At 41.9% G+C, this 18,008-nt stretch overlaps 1 protein-coding gene across 1 annotated transcript in view; it reads left to right on the top strand.

Annotated features, from left to right (window-relative positions):
• The first annotated feature begins 1,743 nt into the window (after positions 1–1,743).
• adamts6 (ADAM metallopeptidase with thrombospondin type 1 motif, 6) overlaps positions 1,744–18,008 on the top strand; it is a 301,285-nt gene continuing 285,020 nt past the window's right edge. The window contains exons 1-5 of the mRNA XM_043689575.1: positions 1,744–1,822; positions 5,650–5,784; positions 7,573–7,928; positions 8,641–9,005; positions 10,026–10,197. Coding sequence (XP_043545510.1) covers positions 7,832–7,928; positions 8,641–9,005; positions 10,026–10,197 — 634 coding nt within the window. The 5' untranslated portion in view covers positions 1,744–1,822; positions 5,650–5,784; positions 7,573–7,831. The remainder of the gene's footprint in view (positions 1,823–5,649; positions 5,785–7,572; positions 7,929–8,640; positions 9,006–10,025; positions 10,198–18,008) is intronic.

Below are 18,008 nucleotides of genomic sequence, written 5' to 3'. Positions count from 1 at the left end.
AGGACCAGTTTTGTTTGGGAAACTTGGCTGGCATGGATGAAAAGGACTGAAGGGTCTGTTTCTATGCTGTATGACTTTATGATTTAATCTGATTAAAATAAATGCACAAATTGTTACTGACCATTTCTTACAAACGTTTATACAGCAATAGGTCAAACTTTGCTTTTTAGCGTCCTCTGATTTAAACCTTCGCTTATGGTAAGGCTGAAAAGCACAGCCTTTTTTATGGTTTACAATTTATTTTAATTTTACAATATTATCTCAAATACGTTTATCTTATGGGACCTACAGGCTATAATTGCCTAATGTCATTTTAACCTTCAATTGTAAACCAAAAGCGCACCACAGTTCGATTGAACTTTCTGCCAAATTCTGTAAGACTTTTCATTTATTTAATGTTCTTTGATATTACAGTCGCTTAGAACGGGTAGTGCAAACCCCGTCTTACACTCACCGTGGTGCTTAGTATTTATCTAGCCTGCTTTTTACTGGTAGCACACAATGTCTTGCAACTAATGCCAACCCGTTATCCTATTCTGTGCGACCATAGCTCACATAAACTGTGGATTTGGCCAGTAATAAGTGTCCTTGGGAGAAAAATGCGCAAACCTCTTCCTGTTGGGTTTTAATTTTAAAGCATTCAAGCTCTAAGTACTCCCAGCTTTTAGTACGTTCCGTCCTTCTAATTTTGTATCTGTTCCCTTCGTGATCGAGTTTAAACGTTTAAATGCCCCCCCCACTCATAAATGTAGAAGTTAATTTTTGTAGTGTAACTTAACAATTTACTAATTTTTTTCACTAGCACAGAGATGTATTTCCGCGAGAAATGCTGTGATATCCTCAGGTTATTTAATAGTTTATGCTGGGACTTCCACTGGAATATAAACAGTTAACTTGTTTCTCATCCGTTCTAATTTCCATCATATTTATTAAGAGCTTTTCGAACTAAAAACTATGTCTCTTCCATAGTTGTGACTGTGTTAAGCTTTTTCCTAACAAAAAATACATTCCAACAGTAATAAACTGCCCCCATGGACTTGACATTAAAGATGACACCATCTTAAGTGAAAAACTAATGCAAGGAAGCGATGCTACCTGTACTTTCATCGAGTTGAATTTAACAATCTGAAGCACCTCTATGGTAACTTTAAAATATGGCCATGGCAAATTATCAATGTTTTCCCTTTTGAATGTGAGCTGAAGCACCAAACTAAGTGCCGTTCAAATGTCTTGTTACTATGAACAGAGGCTGTGGGCTGGCCAGTTGCTCCTCTTTTAAAGAGAATCTGCAGCATTTGTTGAAGTTTGCTCGATGCTGGGCTCTGTTATGCCAGTTTCACCCTGACTGGACCCCATCACTGCCCCCTCCCCTTCACGTGATCCAGAAGACATGCGCACAACCGGTCCATGAAAAAGCACATCTGCATTTTTCACTGACGTAAGTACGCTGTGTAGCACACATCGGATTGCCAGATTGCAAGTCTAAACTTGGCTGAAGGCCGGTAGTCAAACCGGGCTGTTTCATAGACTTTGTTATATTGCCTGCCTTCATTCTCCAAGTGTCCTAGGGAGCTTGGTACGAGCTCAGCTACTCTGGAGAGCGGAGTCAGTCAAGGAAAGAAATCTTAGGTTGCTTGGTGGTGGCTGATGGCATCCCGGTTTCTGCCAAGTCAGTAACTTCTGTAAGCTCCCCCCCCCCCAACACATTCCCCCCCCCCCCGTGGTTTCGAGAGAGTACAATTGATTGGTACGGATCGCCAGTGTGCACGGTCTATTGTTTGAAAGCTGCACTTAAACCCGTCCCAGAATGAAGATGAAAACGGTAAAGGCGACTCGTAATGTTTTACCGACCCTTTTGTTTATTTCAAATTGTCGGTTTTCTGCTGAAGCTCACTGCAGATCGTGTTGTAAATGAGTGGGATTGGACACTACAGCAGTCTCAGTCAGTTCACCCTTGTTTGACTGCTGAAAATGGACTGTACGGGAGGAATCGTTTGGGTTTTTTTTCGCGATTAGCTGTTTCTAACCCCTCATTCAGCAGATACTGTCCTCGTGCATTGGAAAGTGATATCGTTCCATTTCTTGTAATCGCTTATAGCGGAGTAACAAACCCCGTACAGAATAGTGTTCTTCGATTTAATCTGCACCTCGTGTGATTTGTGAGGGGAGTTTTAAAGATGCGGCGATCCAGTTAACCGAACGCTGGGAGCGAGACTGTATGGAAAGCAAGTTATATAATTATATAAAAAATAGAAACCAACCCGAAATGTGTGTGAGAAGGTGCAGACTTTCCAATACTTTCATTGTTGTAGAGACGCTTGTTTTTATTTGAGCGGCCGGTGTAATGTATTTGGGCTAAATGCCAACTGTCTGGGTCACACGCGTTTTATCCAAATAGATTTAGTGCTGCTGTCTGGGAATGAGCTGCTGAATGTTACTTCATATTGACTGTACGGAGCCTATTCCATTTCCTCCCCATGTATGCAAAGTTTTAATTTCCCTTTAGTTTTGACACTGAAATGCTGACGTTGAGCAACCAGCTGTGTGCGGTGTTTTTGTACTGTCTCGCCTTTTCGTAGCTCCTTCACTGAGAAATCTGGGATTGTCCAACAGGAATCTTGACAGCTCCTGGGAAACGCGCTCGGTTACGGAGCAGGAAATCGAGCACAGGTTATTAAAAAAAACCCAACCCGACTGGTGACGTTTGCACAGAGTTTGGTTTTGTGTCCCAGGGTCTGGGATCCCTAGGTTTGTGATGCCTGACCCAAATTTGGTGAAAAGGAGGATCCCACCAGAGAGCACACTGTCATTTGTCTTTAATTTTAAGGAGGTCAGATATCAGGAGCTGCAAAGCCCTGCCGATAGCTTGGGGTGATGGTGGGGAGTGGGTGGGGGGAAGGTCAGGGGGCTGCTGTTATTTCTCGGTGAATTGCTAATCCGCTCAATGCAAGAAGCGGGTCTTGCCACTTTGTTTCAAATGGGAAGCCGCGGATTTTATATCGAACTGTGCCCCTCCCCCCCTCACTTCCCTAGCAACATATACATGCCACTTGCACCAAAGTTTGGAGTGTGTGGTGCGCCCGTATCTTAAATCTCTAACATTTTACGTTCCAGGAGAGACCCACTACACACCAGCTTTCGCAGTAACTTTGATAACGTGACTTTTATCTACCTTTTGTTTCCACTTAGTTACTGTTCACTTCAGTGCCCCAGCTTCAGCTTCACTGGGTTAGGATAAAAGTTTGACCAACGTAGAAAAAAAAATCATGATTTAGGGGCTTTCAAATAAAACATCCTACATGTTCCAGTCCCTTTGTTTCGCAAAGTCACCAGATCTTTTTGCATTGACTTATATGAGAGCAATATCGCCAAACATAGTTAAATTTCAGCTGGAAATCTATCCGGCTATTAACATGTGCGGATAAAGTATAATGTCAGTGAGAAGGCTCGCCTTTTCCACCTCTTGCTGCTTCCTTTATAACAATAGTATCTTATTGGAAGTCATGGTCGGGTGGAAAACCCGATTTGCTTTAGCCTGAGGGCCAAGCTTTTGGCTTGGGGGAAGCTGAGACACTGACTCCAATGTTAACTCCAATGAAGTGGTGCAGGTCTCGCCGCCTTGAAAGCTTCCCCCTGCCCCCCCCCCCCCCCCCCGTGCTTGCTGGAACTCTCTCGGTGCCGTCTGGGGGGAGTGTGGAGCTCGCTGCAGGTCGCTCTCAGGACATGGCCGGTGTCCCGCTGTGACCTCGCTCGCTTTGGAGCGGGGAGAGACCGCCCCCTGTCTTCCGAGACTCGGGGCTCACTCCAGGTGCAGTTTGCTCCTTATCCCATGGGCCACACTATCCCCACGCACTCTGTCCTCTTAACGTGCCCTCCCCTCCTGGTTCTTGTTCACTTTACACATTTCCTTTTTTTGCCCTAGAAAGACTTGCGTTTACATAATGCCTTTCATATCTCAGGAGGTTTCAAGAGCTTTGTAACAAATTATGTACTTTTGAAAGGGTAGTTACAGTGATAATGACGGAATATTGATTTGTACTTATTAGCTTCACTATCGCCCAGATTCTTTCTACCTGTTCTCCTTTTCTCGCTGGTCTCCCTCTCTCTCGCCATCGACAGCTCCTTTCCCGTTGCTTTCTTATTTTCCACCTCTTTCTGGTTTGCAATGCTCCCATTGCCATCTGTTTTCCTTTTTGCTTTCGTTATTTTCCTCAGATCCCCATTACTACTCATTCATGTGTTCTTCTGACACCTGTTTCTCTACACTTTGTTCTTATTCCTGCTTCTCTGCCTTGTTCATGTGCTGTTTACCCGCCATCTTCCACTGCTCGGACAGCTTCTTAGCAAATTCTTACATTTCAAAAACAAATTTAATGCGGAGAAAATCCCATCATCTCCACTTTTGATTTATACTCAGTAATTTCCTTTATTTGCTTTCATTCATTTATTTCCTACACCCACGCTTGTATTCTCTTTTCCTCATGTCTTACTTCTTTCCCCCTACCCTCTTCCTTTTTCTGCTCTCCTGCCTTCTTTCTAAAGCTTACCCACTCCTCTGCTTATCTTTTCCCCTCAACCCTGTCCTTTCTTTCCTCTTTTATCTGTTTCAGTCTCCCCTCCCTACCTCCAGTATTGGGAACATAGGAACACAGGAAATAGCACCAAGTGTAGGACATTCTGCCCTTTGAGCCTGCTCCACCATTTAATATGATCATGGCTGACCTTTCAACTCAGTGCCCAGTTCCTGCTTTTCCCCCACATCCTTTGTTCCCTTTAGCTTTAAGAACTGTATCTAACTCCTTCTTGAAAACATTCAGTGTTTTATCCTCAACCGCTTTTTGTGGTAGAGAATTCCACAGGCTGAAAATGTGTTGCTGGAAAAGTGCAGCAGGTCAGGCAGCATCCAAGGAGCAGGAGAATCGACGTTTCGGGCATGAGCCCATTCCTGAAGAAGGGCTCATGCCCGAAACATCGATTCTCCTGCTCCTTGGATGCTGCCTGACCTGCTGCGCTTTTCCAGCAACACATTTCAGCTATGATCTCCAGCATCTGCAGTCCTCAATTTCTCCTAGAATTCCACAGGCTCACCACTCTCTGGGTTAAGAAATTTATCCTGATCACAGTCCTAAGTAACCCACTGTATATCCTTATATTATGACCCCTTGTTCTAGTCTCCCTGGATATTGTGAATATCCTTTCTGCAGCTACCCTGTCTAGCCCTGTTGGAATTTTATAATTTCTATGACATTCCCACCCCCACCCCCATTATTCTAAACTCTAGTAAAGATAGTCCTAACCGATCCAATCTCTGTTCACATGTCAGCCTGGCCATCCCCAGTCTGGTAAATCTTTGCTGCACTCCCTCCATAGTCAGAGCATACTTCCTCAGAGGAGGAGACCAAAACTGTACACAATATTCCAGATGTGGTCTCAATTATGCCCTGCACAATTGCAGTAAGTTATCCTTGCCCCTGTGCTTGAATCCTCTCACAATGAAAGCCAGTGCACCACTTACTTCTTCATTGCTGCACCTGGAAGCTTATTTTCAGGGACTGGTGTTCAAGGACACCCAGCTCTCATTGCACCTCTCCCTTTCCCAATCTATTGTCATTCATATAATAACGTACCTTCCTGTTTTTGCTACAACAGCTGATCTGCCGTGCACTTGGCCATTCACTCAATTTGTCCAAATTATACTGAAGCATCTCTGCATCCTCCTCACAGTTCACCACCAGCAAATTTGACCCACCCTGACCCAGCTTAGTGTCATCTACAAATTTGAAGGTATTGCATTTAGTTTCCTCATTCAATTATTATTATATATTGTAATTGGAGTCATAGCACTGTTCCCTATGGTACCCCATCAGTCACTACCTGCCATTTGGTAAAAAACCTATTTATTCCTACCCTTTGTTTTCTGCCTGCCAAGCATTTCTCTTTTCATGTTAGCACACAATCCCTAAAATCATGTGATTTAATGTTACAGCTTATCTGTTACCTCCCAGCCATCTTCCATCTGCTAACGTTTACCCCTCACATACATCCCCAAATCTTCTCTGTAAGCCCCCAACCATTCTTAGTTCATCATCTTTCTTGCTACTGCAATTCCTCTGCAAGCTTGTTCTTCTATTCTATTCTCTTTAACTCTGCCTTCCTCCTCCTTCCTTCCCATTCACTCAATCCATCCCTCTTTGATCTCCTTCCTCACCTTTCCCAACTGTCCTGCCTTCCCACTTTCTCTCTCCCAGGCTTTCCTTGCCTGTTGGCCTCTCTCTCCATCCACTCTTGTCATCTTTATTCTCAATGTTTACATTTCCTTATCCTCCTCTCTCTATCATTTCCCTTCCTCCATCCTGTCCTTTAATTCGTTATCCCTTTACTTCATCACTTTGTCTTTCTGTTCTTTCATGCCGCCATGCCGCCTCAGGCTCAGTTACCCCCCAACCCCATTCTATATCTTTGTTTTTCAACTTTCCTTCCTTCCATCCTCCATGTATCTGTTCAGTTCCTCCACCCTTCCTCCTCACCTTTTCCCTCCTGTTACCTCCACATTATTTCCTTTTCTTTTTCTCTCTCCTTTTCCAAGTAGGAATATTAAGACTCCGCCAACTCTAATTGGTGGTCGCGGCCACAGTGGATTGCTATGAAAATTGGGCGTCAGTGCAGCAGCAAATGAAAGTTAGCTTGTGACGGTTCAGCTTTTCCACATGGTGGCCTCAAATAAATGGAACCTCTCTCCATACGTGCAGTCTCACTCTGTGCATGCGGGGACTGTCATTCCCCACACAATCTTCCTCTCTCCACATGAAGACTCACTCTCCGCGTGGAGTCTCAAGGTCCACATGCACTCTTATTGTCTACACAGGGTTTGTCTCACTCTCCACACAGAGTCTGTCTCACTCTCCACATGGAGTCTCTCTCCACACGGAGTCTTACTGTGCACACGGAGATTCACTGTGTGCAGGGAGAATCACTCTCCACATGGAGTTTCATGCTTTGTTGGAAACATTGTCGGTACTGAGTCTCCACAAAAGAGGCTCATTCTTTAAGTGGAGTCTCACACTTCAATTTCATACCGAAGTCTGTGGTGACGCAGGTTTGTGCGAAAGAGAAATGACTTCAGAAAAGCATTGAACTACCAATTAATGATTAAAAAGAAACTCGGTTTGAAAGACCCCAGTGCTCCCAGAGCCGGATGTTTTGTTTTGCTGAGACTGATTCTTGAAAGTTAGTAAAGACATCACAGGAGTTTGAGCTAATCGGCTGCAGTTTCTTAATTGCGTTATTTCGTGCGAGAAAGCGGACATGAAGATGTCAACAATCCCTGGAATTGAAAGGGGGTGAGGAGTATGTGTTTCCCTCTGCATCTACCTCACGGGTTGAGCCTTTCAAAGTTCTACAGCCCGTACCGTTGCAAAGTTGCATGGTCAGTAAGCCGGAATTTATTTCCGTTGCAAAACAGAAAAACATTTGTGAAACGCGACGGTTTCGCTGCTAGGATTGCCATTACAAAGACTGAAGGCCGGTGGACAATGGCATCTTTAACTAAAACGTGTTGTTCCCTTTTTGCAGGCATACGGATGACTGAGTTGGAATAAACGGCCAATGAGTGTGGGTGCTGCAGGTTGTGCCGCTGTGCTGCTGGCTGTGGGCGCAGGGATGAGTGGCGAGCCGGCCTGTTGCCCGAACGGCTGGGCCCTGCGGTGCTGAGGCGCTCCGAAACGCGCCGGGGGGCTCCGCCCGCCCAATGGGCTTGGTACGGTGCGCTTCAGGAGCCCACCAAACTGTCTAGCGCAAAGGTAGCCACGAACAGCTTGAGGTTCACTAAATTATGGAAATTTTGTGGAAGACAGTGACTTGGATTTTGAGCCTGGCCATGGCTGCTTCGGAGTTTGACAGTGACACAAGGCTTTCTTACAGTTCTCAAGGTAGGACCATCCTGGTATGACTCACATACACTGCAGCCACATCACCGACACGTTCACACTGAAATAAGCACATCTTATTGGCACAAGCTCACGCTTAGTTGTTACAACTGTCTGTCATTTATTTTAAGAAAACATCTTCATTTCTCTCTGATTGCAACATCAGAATTTAGGTATTAAGACAATTCTGTAAAATATGTGGGTATACATTTAATGGTGATTTGATGCAATCTGTTCTGGGGGGTGGGGGGGGGGGGGTGGGGGGAAGACTGGCAACAACTAATTTGCTCCAAGCAGAACGAGGTCCAGAACGGATTATTTAATTCGTGTTTCATTGGACTTTGCATCTAGTAACAACATCCTTTCTGTGCACTCGGAACGACAAACGTGTGTCTCTGTTTTGTCAATGCAAAATGGCAGGAGGATTGTGAGGCATGGTACTGCTTACATTTGCTGCATTAGTCTGCTGCCTAAAAGTCTCTATCCTTCCAAACCTGCTGCATGTAACATTGTCCCATTGATTATATGAAACATTAACTGATCAAGTACTAGCCCAGGCCATGTCGTTACTTCAACTTAATATAACTGAAATACTTACTGTTTCCATTCAATGGGATGATTATGCTCAGTGTTTCAGTCGTACAGCACTTTGTCACGTCCTGTTTCTTTCCTTTCACGCCTATTTCCTGGGTCTATCCGACTTACGGTTTCACAGAGGAGTTCCTTTCTTACCTTGAACATTATCAACTAACGGTTCCTGCCCGAGTGGACCATAACGGAGATTTCCTGAAGGTCAGTGGGAGAAGCTGCAGACACTCAAGGCGGAAGAGGAGTTCGGATGTGACACCTCATGAACCAACTGAATCTAAATTATTTTACAGACTCTCCGCCTATGGAAAGCACTTTCACTTAAACTTGAGTTTAAACACCAAATTAATCTCCAGACATTTTACGGTAGAATATTGGGGGAATGATGGTCCTGAGTGGAAACACGATTTCATTGATAATTGCCATTACGTGGGATATGTACTCCATGAACACAACACTACAAAAGTGGCTTTAAGTAACTGCAATGGTCTGGTGAGTAGAACAGTAAACTTACTTTTCAAGTTGGAGATGTTGCTTTCTTCAGTCGCTTGCATTGTTCTCAAGTACAGAAACGTGAACTGAGCTCAGGGAACCGTTGCAGGAATCGAAGCATAAACAGCTGCCTGCTGTATGTTGCACATGGCTAATTTGCATATGATCCGCCGCAGTGGGAAGGGTAGCCAGATCTTAAAGAGGCAGGTCCCTTTCTGTGGCCTCTGCAGACCGAATGTTGTTCAGAAGCACGTACGAACATCAAACTTCCTGTGCAGCATAGCAAAGTGCAGAATTCTGACAAAGATCCGTGTTTCTTGGCGATGTAATAAAAGCTGCATTGGTTGGTAAGGGTGAATAGCTGTTTCTTCAGTGCTTACAAATGATGAATAGTTTATCATAAGGATTCCCCCAATGTAATGGAACAGTACGTTTCTGGTAACTTACAGGGAGGATAAACGAGATTTTCCTGCTTGCATGAACACTCAAATATGTTACAGTATCCATAGGTTTTAAATAAACAACAGTGGCACATTTAATGTGGATTCAAATCATACTTACAAATGCCTGGATAGTATGTTTATTTTGAAGTAATAAAATGCATTGAAGTCAGCCTGGATTAAATTTTTGGAAGAAAGCTGGGTAACAAATGTAGGAATGATAACTAATGCTTTACTAGCAACTCTTCAGCAATAAAGGCCCAACTGTTTAAATATCTAGGTGAATGGGAAAACAAAATCACATTAAGAAGTAAGGTTACTAATATATCTTTCAATTGACAGTAAATTTAACTATTTCTGATTTTTTTTGGATAATGTGTATTCTCAGTTGCTCGTTACATTTAATTATTCATATTCTTCTTACAATTTATCCTACAATATGAGTTAATGTAAGTTGAAACATTCATTATGCACAAACCAGATGTATCTGTACCACAGTATAGAAATAAGTTGTTTCAGATTATTTCCTAAAACTTCTAAAGTTCTTACTTGCATTAATAATCTGTTCTGTTCTCTAAAGCATGGGGTGATTGTAACAGAAGAAGATCAGTACTTCATAGAGCCATTGCAGGATATATCTGAAGACAATACTAGTGAGTCCACGTATACAGAAGGACACCCTCATGTTGTTTACAAGCGTTCCTCCATTCGGCAGCGGCATCAAATGAACATGTCAAACTGCGGAGTTCCAGGTAACTTACTTATATCATATTGGATAATATAAAGGGGCAGTTTTTTCCTCTTTTAAGAAAATATGTAGTATTTAACTGTGTGTATAAATATTATCTGAACTCAAATTACTGAAAAACACACAGAAAGACTGAAAACGTTAGCACAGCAGTTAATTTTTAAACTTAATATGGCATTGAATTTTACATTTTGATTTATAACACAGAATCACGATAATATTAAATTGAATAGTTGTAGCAAAAAACAATTTTATTCATGAAAAATGTTCATCTTCAGAACTGGACAATCCTCAAAATACAATTCGCATTTAGCAGTTAACAGTTTCTCCACCAATATAGTTTCAGCTACAGCTCTCGTCTTGGGTTAAAAACTAATTTGTTCAAACCCTACTCTAGAGGCATTCGCACAGAATCTATATTTGTACTTCAGTGCAGTAATGAGGAAGTGCTGAGTTTCAGGGATGTAGTCTTTTGGATAAAATGTTAAATTGAGGCCCCTTTGCTGTTTGAGCTGATGTGAGATATTCCAATGTCTTATTTTGAAGAACAGTGGAAACCTGACTGGTGTCCAAGCCAATATTTATCCTTCCACAAACGTCTCGAAAACAGACTATCTGGTTATTACCATATTACTGTTCATGAAATTTTGCTCAACATAATTTTGGAGTCTGCCACTTTTCTTTAACTATGATAGTGGCTTTACTTCAAAATTATTTCATTGGCGGTAAAATGCTTTGGGGCAACTTGGTATTGTGAAAGACACTAGATAAACACAAGTTTTATTAAGTCAATGACTTTAACTCAGCAGCATCTAGATGACTGCAAGAGTTATCTTTTATTGTTCTTTGTATTTGCATCTTTTTGTCGATTATTAAAGAAGTGCTATTGTTATGACATGGGGTTAAACTCCCTCTGCTAATTTAAACCTGGAATACAGAAATGATTTAACCCATGCTGTAATGTGTTAAAATTCAAGACCAAAGAACTATCCCAGAAGTCACTATTTAAAGTAAAAATTACCAATTTTAATTTTTTACAGTTTAACAGAGAACAATTAACTAACAGCTATTTAGATTAGATTCCCTACAGTATGGAAACAGGCCCTTCAGCCCAACAAGTCCATACCAACCCTCCAAAGAGTAAGCCACCAAGACCCATTCCCCAACCCTATATTTACCCCTGACTAATGCACCTAACACTATGGACAATTTAGTATGGCCAATTCACCTTATCTACACATCTTTGGATTGTGGGAGGAAACCCACACAGATTTAGGGAGGATGTGCAAACTCCACACGGGCAGTCACCCAAGGCAGGGATTGAACCTAGCACTGTGAGCTATCATGCCATCCACTAAACCTTTATCTGAACCTATCCTTTACCTTCCCCTCTACGATACCAGTGCAATAAAAAACCCCAAATAAGATTTACAGAAAAATTCAAATTTCAAAAGCAGCCAGCTGTCGAATCTTCTCTGTGTATCCTCCTCTGTAGACTTGCTGTCCAGCTCGGTGTTGAGATTTTTTTTCCTGTGCACTCTGCTGCTGTAGACAGGTACCTCTCAGACAATTCTCACTAGCAGCCTACATCTGTTGGTCTTTTGGCAGTTCTCCTTCAACTGTTCAATTTTATCCCTATTTTATATCCCAAAGCATTGAATAGTTTCATTGGTGTTAATATTGTCAAAATACTAAATACTAATACTAAATTCAAGCTTGATTGGAGTTTGGTATTTTGGCATAATTTAATCTGTTTGGCTGAATTTGAATTTGTTTCTTTTTGTCTCCAGACAACCCAGCTAATGTTTGACCAAATGTTACATTGTTACCTTGTTCAGAACACTTGGTGCTGTATCAGGTAGTTCTGCTAGCTTTTAACTCTCTTAAAGGTACAGTACCTCTTCATAACACCTCCCCCCTTAAGAAAAAAAAGAATCATCATAATGAAGAGATGGCTTCATTTTTTTCTATTCTTTAAACATATTAGCATACCATACAGATAATCTTATTCTAAGTTCACCTTAACTTCTTCCCATATATTATATATATATATAAAACATTGGATAAATACAAATATCATCTAAACATTATCAGTTAAATCCATGATAACACATCTGCAATTACAGTCTGATGTGGGGCTGTATGTATGATTTTTAAATTAAAAGTCTGTAACATAAGACTCCAACAAAATAGTCTCATGTTCTTGTCTTTAAAGCGTTCTAAGAATGTAAGTGGACTGTGATCCATGTACATAATCATCTCCGACACATTGTTCATGACATAGACATTAAAATGTTGTATAGCCAGTACCAAACTTTTTCGATTGTGGAGTATTTCCTCTGGTGGATGTTCAGTTTCTCTGAAAAGCAACCAACTGGCAGGTCAATCCCATCCTCATCTTCCTGTAGCAGTACAGCTCCAACTCTTGCGTTATTAACATCGATGGTGACTTTAAAAGGTTTTGAAAAGCTTGGTGTAGCTAAAACTGGTTTAGTGGTTAACGTTGATTTCAAATGATCGAATGCCTCCTGGCATGGTTCTGTCCACCAAAACGTTGTGTTCTTCTTCAGCAAATCGGTTAACAGTGCCACTACACGCTGAAGTTTGGAACACATTTCTGATAGAATCAGCTGAGTCCTAAGAAGTGGAGCATCTCTTTCTTCGAGGATGGTCATGGAAATTTCTTGATGGCCTTAGTTTTTGCGTTCCCTGGGGTCAACCTTCCATGACTGATATTATGTTCCAAGAATATCACCTCTGCTTTCGCGAATTCAGTTTTATTTAAGTTTGTTACCAGTTTTGCTTCTCGTAGTTGTTCAAACAGCTCTGCCAATTGTACCATCTGATCTTTCCAGGACTTACTACAGATCATGACATAGTCAAAATAGACTGCACAGTTTGTTTACCCAGCCACAACTCTGTTCATGAGTCTTTGGAATGTGGCGGGTGCGTTCTTCATTCCAAAGGGCATCACTTTAAATTGATATAGCCCATTTGGGGTTACAAACGTAGAAGTTTCTTTCACCAGCTCTGATAAAGAGACCTGCCAGTAACCATGCATTAATTCCAAATCGGTGATGTAACTGATTTGTCGACTTTCTCGATACAGTCCTCCAGTCTAGGAATTGGATATGAGTCTGATTTTGTAATGGCGGTGACTTTCCGATAATCCACAGAAAATCATTGAGTTCCGTCTGATTTGGGAACTAAGATAGTCAACGAACTCCACTCGCTCTGGCTTGGTTTGATGATGTCCTCAGCAAGCATGGCCTCCAGCTCCATCTGGACCCGTCTGGCTTTGAAAGGACTAAGCCGATAGGGGTGTTGTTTTATCGGAGCAGTATTTCCTACATCTACTTCATGTACGATAGCATTACTCCTCCCATCTGATTCTTACATATGTCCTTACATATGTAACAAACCTTTCAACTCTGTTCTATGCTCATGAGACAGATAGCTGAATCTATTCCACTCCTCAAGAACCTCTTTATTTTTTAATCTATTTTGAGACATATCAAAATCCACATCATCTGGATTTGATTCCTCACTCTGTGGGGCAGTAATTAACACTTGTTTCTCCAGTTCCTTCTCTCCAGCATAATATGGTATCAACATGCTCACGTGACATACATGATACCTTATTTTTCCTATCTGGCATTTTTACTAGATAGTTCACCTGACTCAACTTTTTCTCAATTTGATAGGGACCACTAAATCTAACTTTGAAGGGATCTCCTATTGCTGGTGATAGTACTAACATGTCATCCTTCGGGAAAACGTCCGAGTCTCAAAAGCTTTTATCTGCCACCTGCTTCATTCTACACTGTGCCCTCTTTAAGTGCTGGTTAGCTAATCCATCCACTCGGTTTAGTCTCTCCCTCACCTCCGATACATAATCTAAGTGTGAGATCTCTGACTTTCGTCCTGTCAATTTTTCTTTAATTAATTTCAAAGGGCCTCTCACTTCATGCCCGAATATTAACTCCAACGGATTGAACTAAGTAAATTCATTTGGGGCATCTCTAATGGTAAACAATATGAATGGGATACCTTATCCCAATCATTCAGGTAATCCTGACACTATGCTCTCAACATTGTCTTCAAGGGCTGATGCCACCTTTCTAAAGTTCCCTGGGATTCAGTGCTGTATACCTAAGCTATCCATAACCTCCTTAAACAGCCTACCATTAAAATTTGACCTTTGGTCTGACTGAATCTCTCTGGGTAGCCCATACCGTGTGAAGAAAGTTATTAACTCCTCCCCCACCTTTTTTGCCTTGATACTCCAAAATGGAATTGCCTCTGGAAATCTGGGAGACACATCCATTATGGTTAACAAGTACTGGTTCCCAGTTTTAGTTCTCGGGAGGGACCTACACAGTCAATTATAACCCACGTGAAGGGTTCTTCAAATGGGGGAATTGACAACAAAAATGCTGGTTTTATTACTGCCTGTGGCTTACCTACCATTTGGCATGTATGACAAGTATGACAAAAGTTAACCACATCCTTGTGCATTCCAGGCCAATAAAAATGTTCTTGTAGCTTAGCCTGAGTCTTTCGTACCCCTAGGTAACCTCCTATAAGTAGTTCATGTGCTACCCATAACCCCTCCTGTCTGTATGCTTCTGGCAACACAATCTGGTGCACTTCAGCCCATTTCTCCTCTGCACTAACCTGCCGTGGTCTCCATTTCCATCTTAGGATTCTACCCTTCAGTAATAACCCCCCAGGATATTCTCTGCCTTCTTTTCGGAGTACACATCCACATACATATCTTTTATCATCTTGTCTTGCTGTTGCAAGTCCCTTAGCCTTTCAGGACTAACACTTCTGTCTGACCCTCTGCCTGTTCAGGTTTTTCCTGCACCATTACATCAAACAGGGTATCCGCTAACTGAACCTCAACTCCTTCGTCTTTCTTTTTACTTTTCGCTTCATGCTGTGACTTATGCTAGTGGGATCTGGTGACTATACAGTTTGGGAAAGTACCAGGATATTTCTGTTTTAACTCCTCAGTTTCTTGGTCTTCCTTGGGCTTCTCCACAACAAGGGGTGTCACTCCCACCTTGGATCCTGCCAAATCATTCCCAAGAACAAACTGAATTCCTGGATCTGACACTCTATCAATCACTCCCACTGTAACTTCCCCAGACTTGAGTTGGCACTCCAACCTGATTTTACATAGGAAAACATTAAATTTCTGTCCATCTATCCCACAAATTACCACACTCTCTAGTAACAGATCAGAAAGAGTGCATTTTTGCTCATCTCTCACTATCAGCGACTGGTTAAATCCTGTATCTCTCAAAATAATAACGTCTTGTCCTTCTCCCCCTGTTCTTTCTGAGTAAACTTTACCCACAGAGGCAAATTCTTTGTAGAGATCAGGTACTAACTCCATACCCAGACTCTGCCTCGGCCGTGCACTCTCCTGCAGCTCCTCGGCTCATCTTGGGGTCTTTTTTATTACCTTCACTAATGTCACTGGCTTAGCTTCTTTTAACACATCTTTTGCCATAGTGCCTTTCTTTAATGACTAGCACTGCAACTTTACGTGTCCCAGTTTACCACAGTGGATACACCTGAAGCCTTTCACCTCCTTTTCACCCTCTGGGTTTCTTTTTTATCCTGTGGTAAACTCTTACCAGTGTTCTCTACTCTTGGTTTCGGAGTGAAGGATCTCCCCTTCTCCCAACTTCTGTCCCTCACTGGACGAAATTCTGGCCTGACGCTTGTCTTATGCACCAACATGTATTCATCTGCTAATTCTACTGCCCTTCCCACTTCCTGAGCTTTCTGTTGCTCCACGTGAATTCTTACCATCTCTGAAAGTGAGTTTTTAAACTCCTCCTGCAGAGTAATCCCTCATAGAGTCTCAAAGGTCCTATCTATGTTTAAAGCATGCTCCCATCTATCAAAATGGCTATGTTTAATTCTTTTGAATTCAACATACGTCTGACCTGGCTCATTGTCTATGTTTCTGAACCCCTGTCTATATGCTTCTGGTACCAATTCATAAGCACTTAAAATAGCCTGTTTAACCTCTTGACCCCCTCATCTGACAGTGTGGCAAATACCTCACTAGCTCTGCCTCCCAGTTAGTTTGAACTAGCATTGCCCATAAATCCTCAGACCACTCCATCTGTCTGGCCAATTTTTCAAATGAAATAAATAAAGCTTCAACATCTTTCTCATCAAAATGTGGCAGAGTTTTGACATATTTGAGTATATCACTACCTTCTGTTTTAATCTCCATCCTGTTAACTTGACTTTGCTGACTAATTTGCAACTTCTCAAGTTCAAATTCTCTCGCTTTTTGCTCAGCTAAGAACCTTCTCTCTCCTTTTTCCCTTTCTTCTCTCTGTCTTTGCTCAGCTCCCTTTCTCTTCCCTCTCTCTCTCTCTTTGTTTATCTTCTAACTCCATTTTCCTCAACTGTAATTTAAGTTTTTCTACCTCTGCTCCACTTGTCAGTTTTTTCTGACACACCTAAGTAACGTCCTTACAATTTCAGCTTTACTTTTGTCTTTGGTTAAACCCAAATCTAACTGATATGCTAATTCTAAGAGTATGGCCTTTTTCTTTCCTTCCTCAAAATTTCTTGGCAAATTTGAGAATTATTTTCAAATCACAGAACCTTTTTAACAATTTTAAGAGCCATTTCACTCCTTTTAATTTAATCAATCATAAGTCACCAAAATTAAACAAATTGTCTCACCTATGTTTTATTTAAAGGTCAAGGACACTAACCTGTAAGTGTTTAAATCTGCTGGGAATTTTCATACCTCCAAATCTATTCAAATCTGTCTAAACCAGTTCAAGTCCCAAATCCAAGACCCAAACTGTTCAAATCACGATCAAAAGCCCCCAAAGTCTTCAAATCCTGGATGAGCCCCCAAACTGCTATGACACGGGGTAAACACCCCCTCCCCCGCTAACTTAAACCTGCAACACAGAAATGATTTAACCCGTGCTGTAAAATTTGAGAGGCAAAGAAGGGAACCATGTCTCACAAACTTGATTGAGTATTTTTGAAGAAGGAACAAAAAGGATTGATGAGGACTGAGCAGTAGATGTGATCTGTATTGACTTCAGTAAGGCATTCGACAAGGTTCCCTATGGGAGACTGGTTAGCAAGGTTAGATCTCATGGAATACAGGGAGAATTAGCCATTTGGATACAGAACTGTCTCAAAGGTAGAAGACAGAGGGTGGTAGTGGAAGGTTGTTTTTCAGACTGGAGGCCTGTGACCAGTGGAGTGCCACAAGGATTGGTGCTGGGTCCACTCCTTTCATCATTTATATAAATGATTTGGACATGAGCATAAGAGGTATAGTTAGTAAGTTTGCAGATGATACCAAAATTGGAGTGGACAGCGAAGAAGGTTACCTTAGATTGCACCAGGATCTTGATCAATGGGCTGAGAAGTAGCAGATGGAGTTTAATTCAGATAAATGTGAGGTGCTGCATTTTCAGAATCCAAATCTTAGCAGGACTTATACACTTAATGGTAAAGTCCTAGGCAGTGTTGCTGAACAAAGAGACCTTGGAGTGCAGGTTCATAGCTCCTTGAAAGTGGAGTCACAGCTAGATAGGATAGTGAAGAAGGCGTTTGGTATGCTTTCCTTTATTGGTCAGAGTATTGAGTACAGGAGTTGAGAGTCATGTTGCAGCTGTACAGGCCATTGGTTAGGCCACTGTTGGAATATTGCGTGCAATTCTGGTCTCCTTCCTATCGGAAAGATGTTGTGAAATGTGAAAGGGTTCAGAAAAGATTTACAAGGATGTTGCCAGGGTTGGAGGATTTGAGCTA

Source organism: Chiloscyllium plagiosum, chromosome 1 (genome assembly GCF_004010195.1).
Source record: "Chiloscyllium plagiosum isolate BGI_BamShark_2017 chromosome 1, ASM401019v2, whole genome shotgun sequence".
Classification (NCBI taxonomy): Eukaryota; Metazoa; Chordata; class Chondrichthyes; order Orectolobiformes; family Hemiscylliidae; genus Chiloscyllium; species Chiloscyllium plagiosum.
This window is presented reverse-complemented; position numbering and strand designations above follow the sequence as displayed.